Below are 19,231 nucleotides of genomic sequence, written 5' to 3' on the forward strand. Positions count from 1 at the left end.
TTCCGTGGTAGGTTCACACACCCGAGATTGTTTTAAAAGCAGTTTGTGTGCACATCTCAATTAGTAATTTGCACACTTTCATTCCAGAAAAAGGTTTAGTTGGTATGCGTGAAACCTTGATTGCACGCCTCAAAATTTGGCGCTACACAGCCGAGATCTCGGCTGAGGTGCCATGACATGCTGACTGGCCTAGAGGTATGTGTTGCAGTTATAAATACGCGAAGAAATATTTTGTATTTCGGTCTCGTTAAACCGGTCGCTATTGCTGTGGCCTGCTCTAAAGGTCTAGGTTTTGGTGAACGGCCAATTTGCTTGTGTTTTGGTGACCCCTGATTTGACGACGTACCTGAAAAACTATTTCCCTTAAACGGTCACTTTTGCCACTGGCTATAAAGCAGTGGTTCTCAAACTTTTAAGCTTCGTGACCCCCTTTGATAAGCTCTCAACCGTCGTGTCCCCCTGCTTATAAACTATACATAGAATTGTATTTAATCGTTTTCACCTGATTTACTTCTCCATGTTCATAACAAATACGGCTAATAAACGAAATCGACCAATAAATCGAATTACTTTCCAATAATTAACACATCAGTCATATTAAATTAAATTAGTTAGTCATTGCAAATCTTTTTCATTGCAATTTTTTTCATTTGCAATCTTTTTCTTGGACTCCGCCAATGTATTTTATATTCGGTTCTCTTATGTACTGAGCCAAGCGAAGTTGAGATGATTTATCGATTTTTGCAACTTAACACCCTTATCTACCAAAAAATAAAATTTTATCCATCAAAAAAACAATATGTCCGATAATATCGGGTATCGAAACAGAACTATCGAAAAACACTCACTTTTCGCGTCACATCATCCCGGGATCGAAGTCGAAACCTTTCACGAAACTTCCGGGACTTCCCCCTCTGACCTTGAACCAGTAGGCGCCAAGGTCACCGCTAGAAGAAGCCTCGTAGTCGTAGGAATCGTAAGCTGCTTCACTGGGATTCGAACCCGCGGCCCCTAACGTCTCGTAGAAGCTGGAAGGAAGCATGTTGCGCCGCCCTATAATGACGTCAGTAATCCACCAGGCGGTCCGGATGAACCTGTGGAAAATTGGCCGTTTTTCAAGTTAAGTTTTTTATTTTTATATTAATAATGAATTTTAAGCAAAAAGGTCGAGTAAATCGACATGTCGACTACTCGGCCTTTTTGGCTTTGCGATTTAATGTATTCATGTATACTAAATGACATAAGTTTTTGTTTGGTGATAATTGAATGATCTACTGCCATAACTTATAGCAGAGTCGTAAATTATGAGTGTTTGATCATTACAAAACGCAAGAAAATCTTGAACAATGCCGTAAATTGACCTTTGTACGAAATGACCAAAGTCCACTGTGATCTTATTGTTGTTTCAATTTTCTTTCTATTTACCCAATGTAATTGATTGATTGATATATTGGCTAAAGTGGTGACATATAAACGTACAGTACACACATAAAAGTTCTATCATTTGTATTGCCAAAAAAATTGATTATTTCTGTAAATGTTTAATCGTAACGCTTCTAATAAGATCTTAAATTTTGACAATTTAGTCTTAAATGCAATAACACCTTGAAACATTTATTACTGCGAGTAGCACAACATTTATCTTCCCACCTGGTGAATATCATTTTTGCTCCGGTTTTATTAAAATGATGACAAATACAAACACAAATAAGAATAGACAGTCACAAAGAAGCTCAAAGTCCAGAAGTTACGAAAATCCCCTTCATCGCGAAGATTAAATGTCATGACGTAACGCAACTCATGCGTAACAATATTTTGTCACGGGATTTGATCTGTTTATGATACGTTTTAAGTTGGTTATGATTAGGGCGAATATTTTTTGACTTGTCAAAAAAAGTCAAAATTTTGTCAAAATTTACACACGAGGCCAAAATTTGTCAAAAATTTGTAAAGTCAAAATCAAATAAAAATGCACGTAAATCGTTTTCAAAATTAAAAAAAATATATAGTCAGCTTTTTGAAATTCGTCGTTTAGTTGCTTTGAAATTTATCGTTCAATTTTATCAAAAAAAATTAGTTTTGATTTGCGTTCAAAGTCATTTTAACCGTTTTATATCTTTATTAGAGCAATATACGGTATAAAAAACGCGTGATTAATGTCGCCTAGCTCATTTAAATCAATGTATTTCTAACAGGTCAAAATTTTGTCAAAATGAATTATTTTCAGGTCAAAATTTGTCAAAATTTTAATTTTTCAGGTCAAAATTTCCTATTTTTTAGGTCAAACAATATTCGCCCTAGTTATGATGCATGAACGGTTACTTGCAAAAATGAACTGATCATACAACGGTGAAACCTAAATTAAAGAACATTTATACAACGGTTAATTAGAAAAAGTACAGATTTAAAGTACAAATAAACGAATTGGTCATATAACGATGATACTTATACAAAAGATGAATTTTACAACAGTTACTAAGGGAAAAATTACAGGAATAATATAAGTACAATAATTGAATTGATCGTACAACGATGAAACATATATTTAATATGGATTATACAACGGTTACTTAAGGAAAAATTACAGAAATGATGAACGTCTGGATAAACTGATCGTACAACAATTAAACAACACATATTCAGCAACATAAGTGGACATTGGCAAATTAACTCTAAGCACAGTAGTATCACAAAAAACAATGTAAAATTCCAATTCATCCGCATTCTACAGATTAAATGCAATTTAAAAATTTTACTTGACGTGCCAATGCTAATAAAACAGAAGGGGATATTCTCAAATCGGCGTCCATTTTGTTTTAAAAAAGATCAGTAACTCAGCAAATGCGCCTCCTCGTCAGTTGTGCTGACATCCCTATGGAAATGTAATCTTGCATCGTTTTCCTCGAGGTTCGCCGCGTCATCCTCTCTTTTCCTCTTGAGCGCCTCCAGTGCCAGCTCGAACCTCTCCTGGATGTGATGACGTGGGTTGCTGGCCAAATGTTCTTCCGGGAAATCCGGCTCGTCTTCCATTCCTGGGATTACCTGACGAACGGAAAACTTGTCAATTTAGAGCAGGGTTGACCAAGTCTACCAGCTTATGTTCCCACGGCATTATGTGCAGATTGGTCGCAAGTAGGCAACTCAAAGCAAGCCTGGGTATACCAAGGATATTGGTTCTGAAGAGGTATGATAATTCTCAAAGGGGACGTCATAAATTTTAGTCATGACATTACGCTATGAAACAAGATACCTTAAGTAAGCTCGTGTTTACGGTCAAACTAGTGCCTAATGTGCAACTATATGCGAGTTTGACGTTGCTATAAGTTGTAGGCCGACATAAAAGTGCAGGTTTGGATTAAGTCCTGTTTAAGTCAAGTCATCAACGAAAAATTACAAGTTCCAGTCGAATTCATTAATATACTAATTCCAAGTCAAGTCAAGTCATTTTATCACCTCTTTCCTTGCGTCGAGCTTTGTTATATTAAGTCCAAGTCAATTCTGGTCATTTTATCACCTCTCCTCTAGCGTCGAACTTTGTTATATTAAGTCCAAGTCAAGTCAGGTCATTTACAAAAAAAAAAGTCAAATCCCAGTCCAAGTCATTGATATATTAAGTCCAGGTCATAAAAGTCATTTACGAAAAATTGCAAGTCAAGTCCCAGTCCAAGTCATTTTTATATTAAGTCCAAGTCAAGTCAGGTCATTTACGAAAAAATACAAGTCAAATCCCAGTCCAAGTCATTGGTATATTAAGTCCAGGTCATAAAAGTCATTTACAAAAAACTGCAAGCCAAGTCCTAAATCAATTACAATAAATACAAGTCAAGTCCCAGTCCATGATATATTAAGTCCTAGTCAAGTCCAGCCATTTTTATCAGTAGCTCAAATCACCTCTCCTCTTGCGTCGAACTTTGTTGGGATCGCGTCCCTGGGATCGTTTAGGAGTTCCTCCACCTCGAAGAAGAGCGGTTCTCCTCCGAAGCCCAGCTGGTATTTGACCTTCCTGGCCGCCTTGGAGACGCGCTCCAGGTCCGTGTCCCGGAGGACGTTCGAGTCGAACGAGTCCTTCGCGAGAGGAAGAGCAAGTGAGAAGCTGAAATCATCCAAGACGGATTAGCATGAGGAGGCAACTCACATTTAAAGTTTTTGTTGTTGTTTGTTGCGCATTTAAAGTTTTTTTTTCACATTTAAAGTTGTTTTTATTTTTTTCACACATTTTAAACTCACATTTAAAGTTACACAGACGTAGGAGTCCGCTTAGCCTACAGCGCTATCTGACGTCGCGGCTCGCCCCACTTTTATGGACCTCAAGCCCCCGAGTCCCACACATTGACCCCAACGACAGCAACTCCCAGTTGCATTACCAGTCGTCACCTAACCACCGAAACAGTCCACTTTGCCGTTGTGTCTGTATTACCACGCAACCCCAGTGACTTCGCAAATTTCCTGGTAGCACAAAAGGCGAAAATCCACCGTTTTTGATAAAAACATTTACATCTTTTGTAATTATGTTTTTTTACCAATAGGATTTTGAAAACGAGGACGGGATTTAATCTCTGCAAGCAATTTGCAGTTTCCACTGCACGGAGACACACGCAACGCATGCACGCAAGCACATAACATACACATATACACAACACATATTAGCAATAAAGATAAAGGAGGTTCACATACGTTAAATTACTTTCATTCTGAAATGCTCTGGTTGAGATTTGAAAATAATATAGGAGGAAAATGTCGTGTTTCTTTTTTTCAGTTGGTCAACCAACTTATTGCAGAAAGTTTTTAAAATATTATTTCCTGATCTCTACATACTGTTAACCTTCGTTCCAAAATTCCAAATGATTTTATCTTTTTTTAACAAACGTCCAATACCATGAAACCATGAAGCCCAATGAATAAACTTTGATTCCGAATTTGCTCTTAACTCCTTAAAAAGAAACAAACAAGCATGATTATTACTTGAACTTCGAAGGGTGGCTTGCAGTGCTTTGGCATGATCATGATGTTCCCATCGGGGGTGATGTACTTGCGGGGTATTTCTAGGTCAGGGGGGAAATAGGGGGTCCGCCAGGCCTGACCCATGAGGGGGTTGTTGGGCGGGGGCTTCCGCTTGTAACGAACCAGCTGCGAAAATTGTAGAAAGTATAAAGAAATTCAAAAATGCCACGAATACAAGGTAGGAAAAAGGCAGCGAAGTAAATCGACAAATTAAAAAAAGTTTAGAGAAAAAAAAACTGATTTTTAGCTGTGGCCACTTCAGCAGTTTCTTTTCCATATTTCTCGATTTAAACGCTGTTCCATATCTATTAATCTAAATACTATACACATTAAAAAGGTAACAATAGATAGAAATCGCTCTTCTGGTGTGAACGAAGTATAAACCGACGTTTCGGCAGCAGATACCAGCTGACCTCATTAGGGTTAATAATTGAAACGAGAGTGCGTTAGCCATCTTATATGCTGAGATGTAAAAAATCGAAAAAACTGTAGATTAAAATTAATAAATTGGAAAGCTAAATTGGTATGACATCAAAACTCCTTCATGTAGCTACTGATACGCGGGGATTTCCTCTAAATCCGACACAGTTGCCATAACTATAAAACACTACTTAATTCCACCTAATAATCACGTGTTTTACTCTCCGCGGTACGAAAAGAACCCCTGCGGTAGAGTATCACACTTCAATCCACACAGGTCAGACAAAGTCCTAATTAGGCCAATTGATTTCGGCAATAGCATCTACTTGTACTTGGAAACCTTGCCACTCTCACCTTTTTCCTCTTGGGCGCTCCGTCTGCTCCTCCCTGCTCCTCTCCCTCCTCTTCAGAGGTGGATGTTCCTTCCTCCTCCACGTCCGACTCGTTCGCCATGTCGTCCGGATTCGGGTTGGGGACAAATCTCACCACTCTCACATTTTCCATCTGAGGACGAAAAAGTGACAAAATGGGTTGGACCAGGCGTGAATAAGATTTGAATGCGGTTGGAGATGTAATAACAATTTTCGGAAGGTTGCTTTAAGGTTTAGTTCAGACATGTGATAAATCAGTGGTCTCTAGCCCCTGGGTCGCGACCACAAGTGGGGTCGCTTGAAATTTTTCTGGGGTAGCCATAACTCATCATATTCCTACTTTCTTAGTGTGATTTATTTATTTCGTTTCCTTTACAACAGGGGTTCTTAAACTTTTTTACCGCGGACCCCTAAAATATTTTTTGGCCTTGCGTGGACCACGGTGGGAAAATAATTCAAAAATGACGTCACAATACAAATGAATTTAATAAATCTGCTGATTTCGGTCCAAAAATGTGAAAGTGAAATGGAGTCTAAATACATAGACCTACAGTGCAAATCCGTTTTATTATTAATTAAACTGTTTTCTTTGAGAATATGGTAACTTTTAAAATATACACTAATATTTTAATTAGGCCTTCATGAACCCCCTAAAACTAGTTCACAGAACCCCAAGGGGTCCATGGACCCCAGTTTGAGAACCTCTGCTTTACAATGAAGCCACACTAATAACCGTGTCTGAGTGCATGTTTTACATAAAATTCCTGTTTTTGTGTATAGTTTACGCTTATTTCCTAATGTTACTTTGTTCCAATATTAATTGAAATATTGAATGGGGTCGCAATATAAATGCTCATTCTATTTTATTTAAATTAGGGTCGCCTATTTAACAGGTTTAAGACCACTGGATTACATGATGTCATCAATAAGAATTTGGTACGACGTTTATTGGAATTTGTCATTTAGCCATGCAGGCGTGAATAAGTGAATAAGATTTGGATACGGTTCAAGGTGTCGTAACATTTTTCAGTTTGGTACTTCGGTTCAACTGCGTTCGCTCGTGCTTCTTTATTGCACGATTTCAACAATAATATATTGATAGTGGGTTTTTTCTAACCTGGCCTTTTAGGTTGTTGGTATTATTTATTCCTAATTGCTGATATCTCCTGTTCTGTACGGCATGACATACATGTTACAATTGTCACATTATCGTTAGTACGGGGCCCGCGGTACAGTTTTCTTTGTACAATTTTGGCTTGGCTATAGCATGGGTTAGACTAGTTCATGAAATCTGAGAATTTTCGTTGTTTTTTTCAAACAGAGAATTTTAATGTGTTATTTCAAATTTTGGGATCCGTGACTTTTGATTTAACTATAACATTTCGCTTCATTGCGCTTAATGCAAGGCATGATCAAGGTGTTATGCCTGATATTAGTCAAAATGCCCGCAAAACCAGCACAGTTCACCAATGAAATTCTGCTAGACTGTACACGAAATTTGCAGACGGTGTGCAACGTTTACTTTCAGCAGAGCACCACAGGGAATTTTAACAACAAAAAGGGCATTGTCTAAGGTTAAAATACGTTAAGCAAGAAGTTTACCGTCACAGCATTGGGTTGCTTTAATCTTCTGCTTTCGTACCAAAGATACATAGGAACAGCTATAAGCAAATTGGCGAACAATCCGTAGATTTTTGCCTGAAAAAAATTAAAACAGTTCTACTGAAGTAAAATATATGTGGGGTACTGGTAGGGGTTTAACATTGGGTTACGGTTAAAACTATTAGTGATGTATTAGGGTTTTGGGGTTAGGTAAGATGTTACATTGGCCCGAATCTGACCATTTAGGTCTTATTCCGACGGATTTAAGACTTATTCCGATTTAGACGTTATGACGACTATAAGGTATTAGTCCTCTTTTGGTCTTATTATGAACTGTGTTTTATTCCGAACGTTGATGTTGTTCTTATTTCGGTCTTAAGGCTGAAGTCCTTTTCAAAATATTTTACATATTCCAGCCGTTTAAGATAAACACCCTCGTGATATACAATGTTTTCATATCACGATCACACTCACGTATCACGATCACACTCACGTATCACGATCACACTCACGTATCACGATCACACTCACGTATCACGATCACACTCACGTATCACGATCACACTCACGTATCACGATCACACTTACGTATCACGATTACACTCACGTATCACGATTACACTCACGTATCACGATCACACTCACGTATCACGATCACACTCACATATCACGATCACACTCACGTATCACGATTACACTCACGTATCACGATTACACTCACGTATCACGATCACACTCACGTATCACGATCACACTCACATATCACGATCACACTCACGTATCACGATTACACTCACGTATCACGATTACACTCACGTATCACGATTACACTCACGTATCACGATTACACTCACGTATCACGATTACACTCACGTATCACGATCACACTCACGTATCACGATTACACTCACGTATCACGATTACACTCACGTATCACGATCACACTCACGTATCACGATCACACTCACATATCACGATCACACTCACGTATCACGATTACACTCACGTATCACGATTACACTCATGTATCACGATCACACTCACGTATCACGATCACACTCACGTATCACGATCACACTCATGTATCACGATCACACTCACATATCACGATTACACTCACGTATCACGATTACACTCACGTATCACGATCACACTCATGTATCACGATCACACTCACATATCACGATCACACTTACGTATCACGATTACACTCACGTATCACGATTACACTCACGTATCACGATCACACTCATGTATCACGATCACACTCACATATCACGATCACACTCATGTATCACGATCACACTCACATATCACGATCACACTCACGTAGGTGCAAGTTGCTGTGCTTCTTGTGACGTAACCGATCACGACCCCTACCGCCCTCCAGTGGTAGAAGAGGGTGAACATTTGCAGCATCTCGTCGGTGTCTCGATACTCAAACTCGATCTTAACTGTTGAACAGGATGTTAAAGTAAAAACTGATTAAGTTTTACTCTTAAATATTATGCCGAAAAAAACATGAGCAGAAATATTTTTTTTTTTATGTTTATTTTTTTAAATTGAGCAGGAATAAATTGGAGGCCAAATATAACAACAGAAGAATAAAGATAATTTGGAAAAATGATTAATATTTGCATAAAGGAAAGGAATAAGGTATACATCAAACAGGGTGGTCCAACTTCTTTTCATCGCGGACCAAAAACACGGTTTTCTTTATCTTGCGGGCCAATGATTTAAAATTGCGATTCTTAGGCTTATTGCTGGCAAATTATACATAGTCTATGGCATATATACTAACTTTATGGAATGTATACCTTTGTTCAGTTACGGTAGTTATGAAAATTGAAACAAAGCTGACTATCAGTTCGCGGGCCGTGGACCACGCTGCATCAAAACATAAAAATTGTGAAAGACAGAAACATTGACGGAAACATTTATTTTGGTAGGACAATATAATGGTAATCGATATTGAAAATACGCGTATTAGAAATCATGTAGGCCGATACTCACTCATGCCGATTTTGAGTATGCATTATAAAAAGATTATAGTAAAATCCATCTAAGCCTATTCGATCTCATGGTAAACGCCATTTACACTGGCAAAAAGATAAATCGTTTAAAAATTTTGTGTTTAAATTCATAAAACAAATCGAGAAATTTTTTGACTAAAACTTAACTAGGACAAAATTCTGAATACTTTATCATTTGATATTTAGCCATAAATTGCTTTTGTAGTCACAACTAGACTTAACAAACTAATATTGCTTGACAAAAAATATCTTTTCAGGCTGTAAGGAAAATATAGTATCAAGATAATTTTGTCAAGATACAATCATTATCTTTGGCCGTTTTTGTGTTTTTTTCGTCTTATGTCTTTAGGAGTTCATTTGTTATACTAATTTATTTTATGAAAAAAAATTATGATTTTCGTATGCATTTTATTTCGAATTGCATATGAATATAGCAAGGCCAAATAGGTCAAGTAAATAGACATCGTATTTTAGAAGACGCTTTAATACGTACGTGTACTTAATATATTGTGTGTATACGTTACGTCTTATTGAATGCAACTTGGTACTAAATCGTTTCTCATAAAAAACAAATCCAATTCGATGTTATTGGACATACTTACGGTTGATGGCGACGTGCAGGGCTGCTGCCCCGACCCCCCACACCCCGGGTACGAGGTTATAGGCGACCCACTCCCAGTTCTGGGGTTCAGCATGTGGAAACTTGTAGCCGATGATGCTTGCCACCGGTTGCCAAAACATCAAGAAGAGAAGGCTTGCGCCGTGGCAGCACACTGCAGGGAAAAGGCTGCTTTAAATAAACCTATAATTTAATTTATATAACAAATAAATTAGAGTTATAATTAAATGATCTTTGTCTGTTCGCCAATGCCAATTAGATATCGAAAAAAATGTTTTTCGATATTTTCTGTTGTTTTTAAGTTTCTTTCCGTTTCCCGTTACTGGTGTGTTGAAGTTTTTTTTCAGTTATTTTAAGTTCCTTGCAGTTAATAAAAGTTACCTCATACTGAACTTACGATACGACTTTAGCGATGTGATTTAGATTCATTTGAAACAGATTGATTTAATTGTTCTCCTCGGGCTACCAATTCATCCTGATAACATATTTACCAGAAAATAGGAAATTGAAAGGCTGAAGCATACTGTAATTGTTTTATATTTAATCTAAACATTGTAGAGTTAACAGTTAAAACCTACACTCTGACATCCCGATAAAAGTTTGCCACTATAGGCTTCGAACTAAAGTGCATGCATATGATAAAGGAATAGATATCATGACAATAATAGGCATGTGCAAAGTGTTGACATACCTCCCATAATCATAAGCGCTCGTGTTCCCCCTTGGGTGATTGCAATCCAAGGGCCCAGACCAGCCACCATTGCAGCGCAAAGACCGAAGGATGCCAGACTGATGAACATCATCCAGCTGTCTATGGAGCAAATTATGAAGGCCTGCAAGTATAACATGGAAAACAATTTATACTTTGGTTCGAACCCAACCAACAGTACTTCGTAAATTATTCAAAGTTTAACCTTTAAACGTTAAAAATATAACCCATATCTGACCGTTCTTCAATAAAATACACAAGTTTATTCTTACATTCTAAATCCAAATACTATAACTTCAGTAACTAAACATTGTTTGACAGGAACGAGAACACAATTACATTTACGTTTGCAAGTGTGTTGATTTGAAAATGTACATTGAATATGAGACAAACTATATCTAAATGATCCTATTCTGTTGTGAGATCTGATTTATAATTTGCGATTTAATTCTAAAAACGAAAAATTGGCAGATGGTACCATCGTCTATTGATTTCACAATTATTTCCTAGTTTAGTTAAACACGTTAAATGGTAAGGCTAGGACATTGAAAGGCCATGCAAACACGGTATGTAGATAAAATTGGCGCAGGTTTTAGCATTCAAGTTGCCTTCAGTTCTGACTAATTATAAATCAACATTTTGTGTATAAAACGTTTCGAATCAGTCCCACGAAATGATTGAACGCCTTCAATTGCTGGTAAAGGATCAATATCGCGTACACCTTCGTATCAGATGAATACCGATACTACAACGTTACATTTAGTATGGGCTCCGATTATATGTATCAATTAAATATATCCTTATCACCCTTGTATAAGAGTAGGCTACGAAGTCCATGGACCATCCGGTAAAAATGAAGATGGGTGCAAGAATAGTTCGGTTCCAGCTGAACAAGGCTCGCCAACCAAGCTTAAAATTGAGCTCGAATCCTTTTTCTTCCTTGAGGCTGGAAAACGTCTTTTCGGTCTGACCTTCAACGCAGAAGAAAAGCACGATTGCAGTGGCGATGATACCGCAGCAGGCGTTCGCTCTGGAAAAGGGAGAATTAGGTTAATAAGTTTGACTTTTTGGTGGATAAAATTCGCTATTTGAAACGATTTGACTAAACTATAAGTGGGCGCTTGCTTTGGCGAAAATTATATTGTTGACTTGAGTTTCTGATATTATAGGGAGTTATAGCTCTGAACAATAAGAATAAAAGTAAATGTAATTTTTACGAAAATAGTCATTAGAGTACCCTAATATGTTGTAAAAATAAGACTAAGCCCGACTTTAACTTAAGTTACTGTTTTTAAATGGCTTAAATTCTTTTAGAAGTTTGCACTAAAGAAAATGTAGGTACTAGATTTATGAATTTCTTAAGTAAGAGATATACAATTATTTGATTTAACTTGGTTTCCTTTTCATTATGGGGACCGTGATTCATAAGTCTACCATGCATTATTTTGAAAGTTTGGATACCAGTGCATTGCAGTGGTGAGAAAAACTAACCCACAATGATTCGCAATACTCCAAAATTGGGCCTACATACACCACGGACTCACTCACATGTTAGCAAAGGCATAGTTGTCGATCTGAGGTATCTCGTCTTGCTGCATGAGAACGTCCCACCAGTTGGGCCAGGGACGATCACAGTACTTGGCACCACACTGCAACTTGTGGAAGTGCACGTCTACAGCAAGCACCATAATACTCATTGATTAAAAGGAAATGAACTCCACAAAAAAATACAGTCAAGAAGCGCTTGGCTGGATCAGATGTTTTCAACCTGTTCTGACTGCGTATAACCTATAGCGGAACTTAAAACATTTTTATTTTTTACATTTACACTTGCACTTTTGCATTTTTTCATATGGGTATTAAAAGTTCAAAGATTGTCTGGTGCTGCTGTATTTTTGTTAATTCAACAAAGAGAGAGTCGCTTGTTTGTATGCAAGGGGAAAACAAAACGTATTTATACACTGACTGGCATTCTGCTTAATAATCAACTAGGTATTCGGATTTATTAATCTCGTGATATTGAGATAAAAGTCTAACGTGTTTGTTAAGTTACACTATTTATTACGACTGTAGATTGTATTACACACATATTTAATTTCTACAAAAATATTACACTGTTTAAAAACTATAAAAATATAGTAACATTGTATAAAATGGACGCGTTTATACATTGGAATGGTCACCAATTTTCGATTTACACTTTTTTCAAAATTAACTTTAATAAACACAATTCTTCATGGAAAAATAATAACCAAAAACACTAAATTGCAAGCCCTAAAATTGCAAAGTCTGATACCGGGAGACATACTACGTCACTCACACGATTCGTTCCGCACGAGTACCCCGTGGAAGACGACGGCTGATGTTCCGGAGGCGCAAGCGAAACCGAAATACCAAGCGAAGAAAACAAAAGTGTTGAACCTGACCAGAAGCCAGTTGCCCTGGGTGCCTGTAACAACAAGGTAGTTTGGTAGAGTCACCGACTTGCCATCAGGGCCGTTTTTGTTTTTAATTTTTCAGCCCTTCGTAGTAAGTTGGTGTTTTTCAATTACGAATTTAGTTAAAACTGTTGAGATGTTTTTTTTGCGGGTGAGGGTAGCAACGTATTTTGTCACGGTTAGAAACTTTATGTAATGGTCATTTCTTTTAGATTATATTTCAATATACAATTGACAGCATTAGATTAACAGCGGCTAGGCAGAATTTTTTCAGTTTATCTTGTAAGTTTAGGCGGTGTATTTCAACACAGATGAACCTCTGTACGACTTTCACGTATAGTAGCTTATAATTGTTGTATCAACGTGTTGTATCAAGAATAAATGCAAAAGTCGATGTATTTATTAAAAGCAAACTTGATCTGGATTGTACATATACAAGGCAATCTATTGAACCTACCGTTGTAAGGCCTCTTCTGGTTCAAGTCTCCAAGCCTCTGAGTGATGTTGACCATGTACATACTGAAGGTCGTGAATAGTGGGATCGTAGCTAGACCAGCCAAGAATCCACCTGCGGAAAAAAACGTGGGGCATAGAAAAACAATTAGCACAGTCTAACGTCGGGCGCGTTGACGTTTGGGAAGTTGGTACCGTTTTTGATATAAAAACAAGGAAAACTCATAGTTAAAAACATGAGTAAAAACAGGATCAGGCGTTTTGTTTAAAAGGAAAATATATTTCGCCAAGTGGCATCATCACTTCCTTATTCAAATAGAATCCAGAAAAGACTGATGATGCCACTTGGCGAAATATATTTTCCTTTTAAACAAAACGTCTGATCCTGTTTTTACTCATGTTTTTAACTGTATGAGTTTTACTTGTTAATATACGCATCAGCGGAGCAGTGACCGACTGGCTAAAACCTGCCGCCGATGGTTTTGGTTCTATAAAGATACACCCTAATTTTGATATAAAACACATCTCACCGTGATTTTTTTTTACTTTTAAAGTACTTATCTCTTTGTACTTAAAGTTAGTAAATTGAATTGCCCTTTAACTTTAAAACGTAAATGTGCCTAACATTACACTTACTTGGCATGATTGTGTATTTGGCGTCGAGAAAGCCGAGCGATATAAAGGTAGAGAAGCAGCTGATTGTGACGAACAATATCCACTTGTCCTTGTAGATTCGCATCAGGTAGGGAGCGAACATGGCCGTCACTGCTGCAAGGCTGGAGAACATACAATAGTCGTCTAACAACAGTCTTATTTTTACCAATCGTTTGCGACAAAGTACGGAATCTATATAAAGACAAATTGTATTAAAAACGTTTCACAAACCCTGCTTCCTACAACCCTTTTCCATCAGGTGATCACTTGTCGTTATATAGTGCCACCTGATTCCCCTAACACTTTTCAGGTTGATATATAACAAAGATCCATTTATATATATATATATAAAACAGGGATTCAGTTGCCTAAATTCCGGTGGTGTAGAACTAATTCAGGAAGTTTGTAAGCAAAGGGAACAGGGTGTGACGGGCGCATTTAGAAAAGGAATGCTCTCGGTTTAACAGACTTTGTGAGTTGATATCTTTATCTAGAATATGATTAACTACCTTGCACTTCATAACCGCCGAGTTTTAGGTAGCTTAAATTTCATTGTCGATTTATTAAAAAGGTAATATTATTGAAGGCCGATTTTGCTTATCACTAGGGCCATTTTTGTTTTAACCTAAAAAAAATTTTTTTTAACTTTATTTTTATTAAATTCTAACTTTATTTTAACCTAACGAAATTGCTTGTTTCTAGAGGCCACAGTTCTTCCTAGAATTGATGCCAGTTACTCAAAAACTTAATATTTTGTCGATTTCAGACCCAAACGTAACATTTTGTCGCAAAGTCAAGGTATGTTTTATTGATTATAAAAAGTGCGTCGGTTTTTTTGGCGATAGATTTAGCTTGCTTAGGCATTTTTGTATTACAGAATGTCAGTAGGCTGTTACTAAAATCCAAACTGTTGATCTTCGAAAAGACTACGTTTATGAAGATAAAGTGTTTTATAAGAATTATTGAAATACATAACAATAAATAAAAAAATTGGCAATTTGCGATAAAAGTTACTGCTGATCCAGGTGGGAATTGTGACATTTTCCTGCTTTTATGGGTTAATATGGTTTAGCTGTGTCACAGTTCCTGATTTACAATGCTTCCACGACGATTTTTACAAAAATTACTCTCAAGAAACACAAAAACTTTGTCAAAAAACATAATTTGACAAATTTTGACTTTATTAAAAAATTTTAGCTTCATTGTAAATTTTAACTTTATTTTTACCTATAAAATTCTTAGAAACAGTCCCCTAGGTGCTAAAAACAACTTTATTCTTTGATTCGTGGACATACGAGGCCCTTAAAATTTTTTAACTTTATTGACTTTTGCGGGCCCTACTTATCACTAATTTATAGTTAATTGTGGAACGATCACTAATTGATAGAACGATCACCGAAGATTACAAAAACTTATTGCTTTGATTTAATTATGTCCTTAGGTATTGGGCAAGACTGACAAAAGAGGCTCACAATTTAGGATAAGGTACAATACAGTTAAAAGCGTTTTAAAAAATTGTCGACAAAAAGAACGGGTCAATCAGGTGATAAAAGCTCAAAATAAAAAGCTTATATAATTATTATGTGCTGAAAAAAAAAAAAAAAAAAAAAAAATTGCTGACGATTTTAAGCCACATTATCTTTGACATGCGCGTTTACAATATTTTTAATTGTACAATAACCTACCCGTATTTAGCACACAGCTGGACGTGCCCGTAGGTGTTTGAAGGGTCTGGCATGTACTTGATCTGCATGAAGAACTGGCTTTCATGAAGGTGGTCTTGCATGAGAGAGATCTGATTGTAACCGTAAGAAAAAAGGAACATGGCGAGAGAAGCAAAGGCAATCGAGCATGAAAGAGTGCGCCTGAAAATAATAGAAAAATGTTGGTTAAGTATATACATTTAAAAAAGGGTGCCCTAATGTGCAATTTTTAATGCTCAAGGGTGTCGAGGTATTTTGGGAATTTTAAGAATTGCTCAATTGGTAAGCTTAGAGCCCATTATATCGATTATACCCCATTATATCAAAAGAGATTTTCCTGTTTTAAGTTAATTGTGTTTGCTCCATTTATAGTGACATTTCAGTAAATACCGGTACTCGAAAATTCAAGTCGGGGTGCCGAAAATCTATTTATTATCCTTGAGGGGTGCCACAAGCCTTAAAAGATTGAGATTCACCGATTGAGAGAGTAAATCTAAGAACAAGGCGGTGCATTTTTTATTTATTTTACAAGTACACTAAATTTACCACCAAAACAATAAATAGTCACCTGTAAAATAATAGCATAGAATCACTTATAACATCGTTGTTAATGTTATTGTGGAGCTACCAGTACGTGACAGAATTTAAAACTCCAATCGAATAAACTCTACAATAAAAAACTATTGTTTCCATACATGATTGGAGATTAAAAAAGGAAAATAACAAAAGAGAGAGTACAAGAGAGCCAAGAATAGAGTAAAAGCGAAAAAAGAGAGCGAGAGAGCGAGACAACAAAGAAAGAAAGAAAAAAAGAAAGAGAACGAATGAAAATAGAACAAACAAGACAACGAGAGAGGGAGAAAATGGCGTGGGAGAGAAAGGCAGAGAGGGATAGAGAGAGAAAGAGAAAAATAGAGAGAGAGAAGGAAGCAAAACAGAGACAATGACAGAAATCTCAAAACAGAAGATACTTCCCACCTCATCTTCTTATTTATTCTCCTCTCTTCTTTATTTTCATCCCATCCTGGTGGTCTTGCTTCCAGCAGATCAGGGGTCTCCCCCATCATCTGCACGTATTGCTTGAAGGGCACAAGTCGTCCCGTGGGCAGAAATCCACCCACGTTGGGTTTCTTGCGCTTTCGAATGGCTGCACACAAAAGGTAAATTGGATAAAGTATAGGCAGAAGGACGAACGGCATTTTATTTGCTCTGGAAAGGGTATTAGAAAACTTTACTTCTAAAAAAATAAGGTAATTAAAACTATAAAATTCACCGTTTTAGGCACATGTTTTTCATTTTTTTTTATTAATAAATAGATGTATAATATCAGTGTTTCTCGAACGATTTTTGCATGCAAACACTACTTAAGTTTAACGGTGAAGCTTTGGCGACCTAATTCCTTACTGAACGTTTAATAAGTGAACACAACACAAATAAGCAATAGCAATCATAAGTTAGAGTTTAATTAGTATGAGACATGTCTTCGTTATGCTTCCGAGTGTTTCTTAAATTTTGGAAAAACCTTGCTGTGAACCAATTGTCTTCACTGAAGTTTTTTTCAGCTTAGAGTGACAAAGAAGAACTAAATCAGTAGCAGTAATAAGTTCAAATTTAACAAATATCGGTAATAACTTCGTATTGCTTCCCCATTTTTTATAAATTTTGCAGTTTTTTTCCATAACCAATCTCAATGAATTTAACGATATGCGCCACTATAGTCGGCGACCCAACCGAATCATACGGCGACACAATTTGGGGCCGCGACCCCTAGGTTCAGAAACCCTGTATTATATTAATGTTAAACCAACTTCAGTTTACTGGATACAGATGCTTAACAATAACACCATAATGGTCCCTTTTTATTGCAATCATTATCACCAAAAAGAGCTATGTTACTTAGTGTTTAGATAAACTTTAACCCCAATAACTTTTTGGAGATCCACAATTCTACACTATAAAAACAAACTTTGGCAGGTCAGCTTGATAAAATAGACACAGTCTGAAACGAAAGCAGAACCAGCAGAACTTACGCTTTCGACAAGTAAGGCGCCGAAATATGTTCCTCAAACTCCAATCTTCACCCAGTGTTCCCTCCATTTCTTTATTCGGACGAATTTCGAAATAAATTTTAAAACTTGTTAAATGTTAAGCAACTATCTGGAAATTACAATACGTTAAGAACGGTTTATTAAAAATTGAAATCTATAAAATAATTTAGATTTAAGGTTTGAAAACAATTGTTAATTTTAGTTTTACATAAGGATTCGAAACGATCGACCATTAATTAAAAACGAACAAAAAATTACATCTACAGACTGTTAAACAACTGCGATCTAGCCCTTCTGAGGCTGCTTTTTGACCAACGATTGCGGCTTACGTATTACTAATACTGCAATGGCTTTCAATGTAGGCCTACCGAGTAATTTAGAATTAAGGTTTGAAACCAACGGTTAAATTCAGTTTAACTAAACAATGGACAACTAATTTTTTCTAGATAACTTGGCGATCCAGTCTTCGTTTATTAACATCTGCGTTTTAGTCTGTCTTGTGTCAATGACAGATGGACATCTATCAACCCTGCAGGTTTAAACTTTGAATTTTAGGTTGTTAAAGTACAGGGTAAGGAGGTCTCGTATAACTTGACTAATAACTTGTGCTATAGCCTAAGTCAGGAAAAGTTTAACCAGCAATACCACCATCCAATATATACAATGCACTGTCGTATACTTCAGCAGAGTTTCAGTTATGATAAACAGTTTGCCGAGGCATTTGACTTCCTTGATGAAAACCAGGAAGCCAAGACAATGGGGGCGATTGTTCTGAAACAATTGCTCTCAGTTGCGACTGTGGACGCTTCTCTTGATGATTTTGCCGAAGTGCATTTTCATGGTTGCCTCACAGTTTTAAGAAAAAAGTTCAAAGACTTTAAAAATAAATTCGTAGCCTTTTAATGACCTGAAATTAGATCGCTTGACGTTTTTTTTAGATAACTTGAAAACAAAACAATATAAATGTCATGGTTAACACAATAAAAAAGAGTTGAACAAATGTTTTTCAACCACAATTATCTAACACATATTTCAAAGATTGTTGGAAAATATCTAACACATATTATAAGACTTCGGGGTTTTAAAGACTCTTCTATATGAAAATCAATCCAAAGACATTTTAAGACCTAAATGTCTTTGAATTGATTGACTATATTTAAGTGGTTTTGCTGCTGAGTAA

General features: G+C 36.6%; 1 protein-coding gene across 1 annotated transcript; it reads right to left on the reverse strand.

Annotated features, from left to right (window-relative positions):
- Positions 1–1,980: 1,980 nt before the first annotated feature.
- LOC146163285 (protein unc-93 homolog B1-like) lies at positions 1,981–18,146 on the reverse strand. Its single transcript, XM_083382616.1, has 16 exons — positions 18,034–18,146; positions 16,982–17,150; positions 15,986–16,165; positions 14,283–14,422; positions 13,651–13,761; positions 13,076–13,204; positions 12,304–12,427; positions 11,563–11,785; positions 10,738–10,879; positions 10,030–10,200; positions 8,724–8,848; positions 7,395–7,490; positions 5,776–5,925; positions 4,963–5,127; positions 3,892–4,065; positions 1,981–3,042 (listed from the first exon to the last, which is right to left on the reverse strand). Exons 1-16 carry the CDS (start codon positions 18,098–18,100, stop codon positions 2,827–2,829), a joined length of 2,382 nt encoding a protein of 793 aa, XP_083238742.1. The 5' UTR covers positions 18,101–18,146; the 3' UTR covers positions 1,981–2,826.
- Between the last annotated feature and the right edge of the window lie 1,085 nt (positions 18,147–19,231).

This window comes from Ascidiella aspersa, chromosome 2 (assembly GCF_963924565.1).
Source record: "Ascidiella aspersa chromosome 2, kaAscAspe10.2, whole genome shotgun sequence".
NCBI classification, from domain to species: domain Eukaryota; kingdom Metazoa; phylum Chordata; class Ascidiacea; order Phlebobranchia; family Ascidiidae; genus Ascidiella; species Ascidiella aspersa.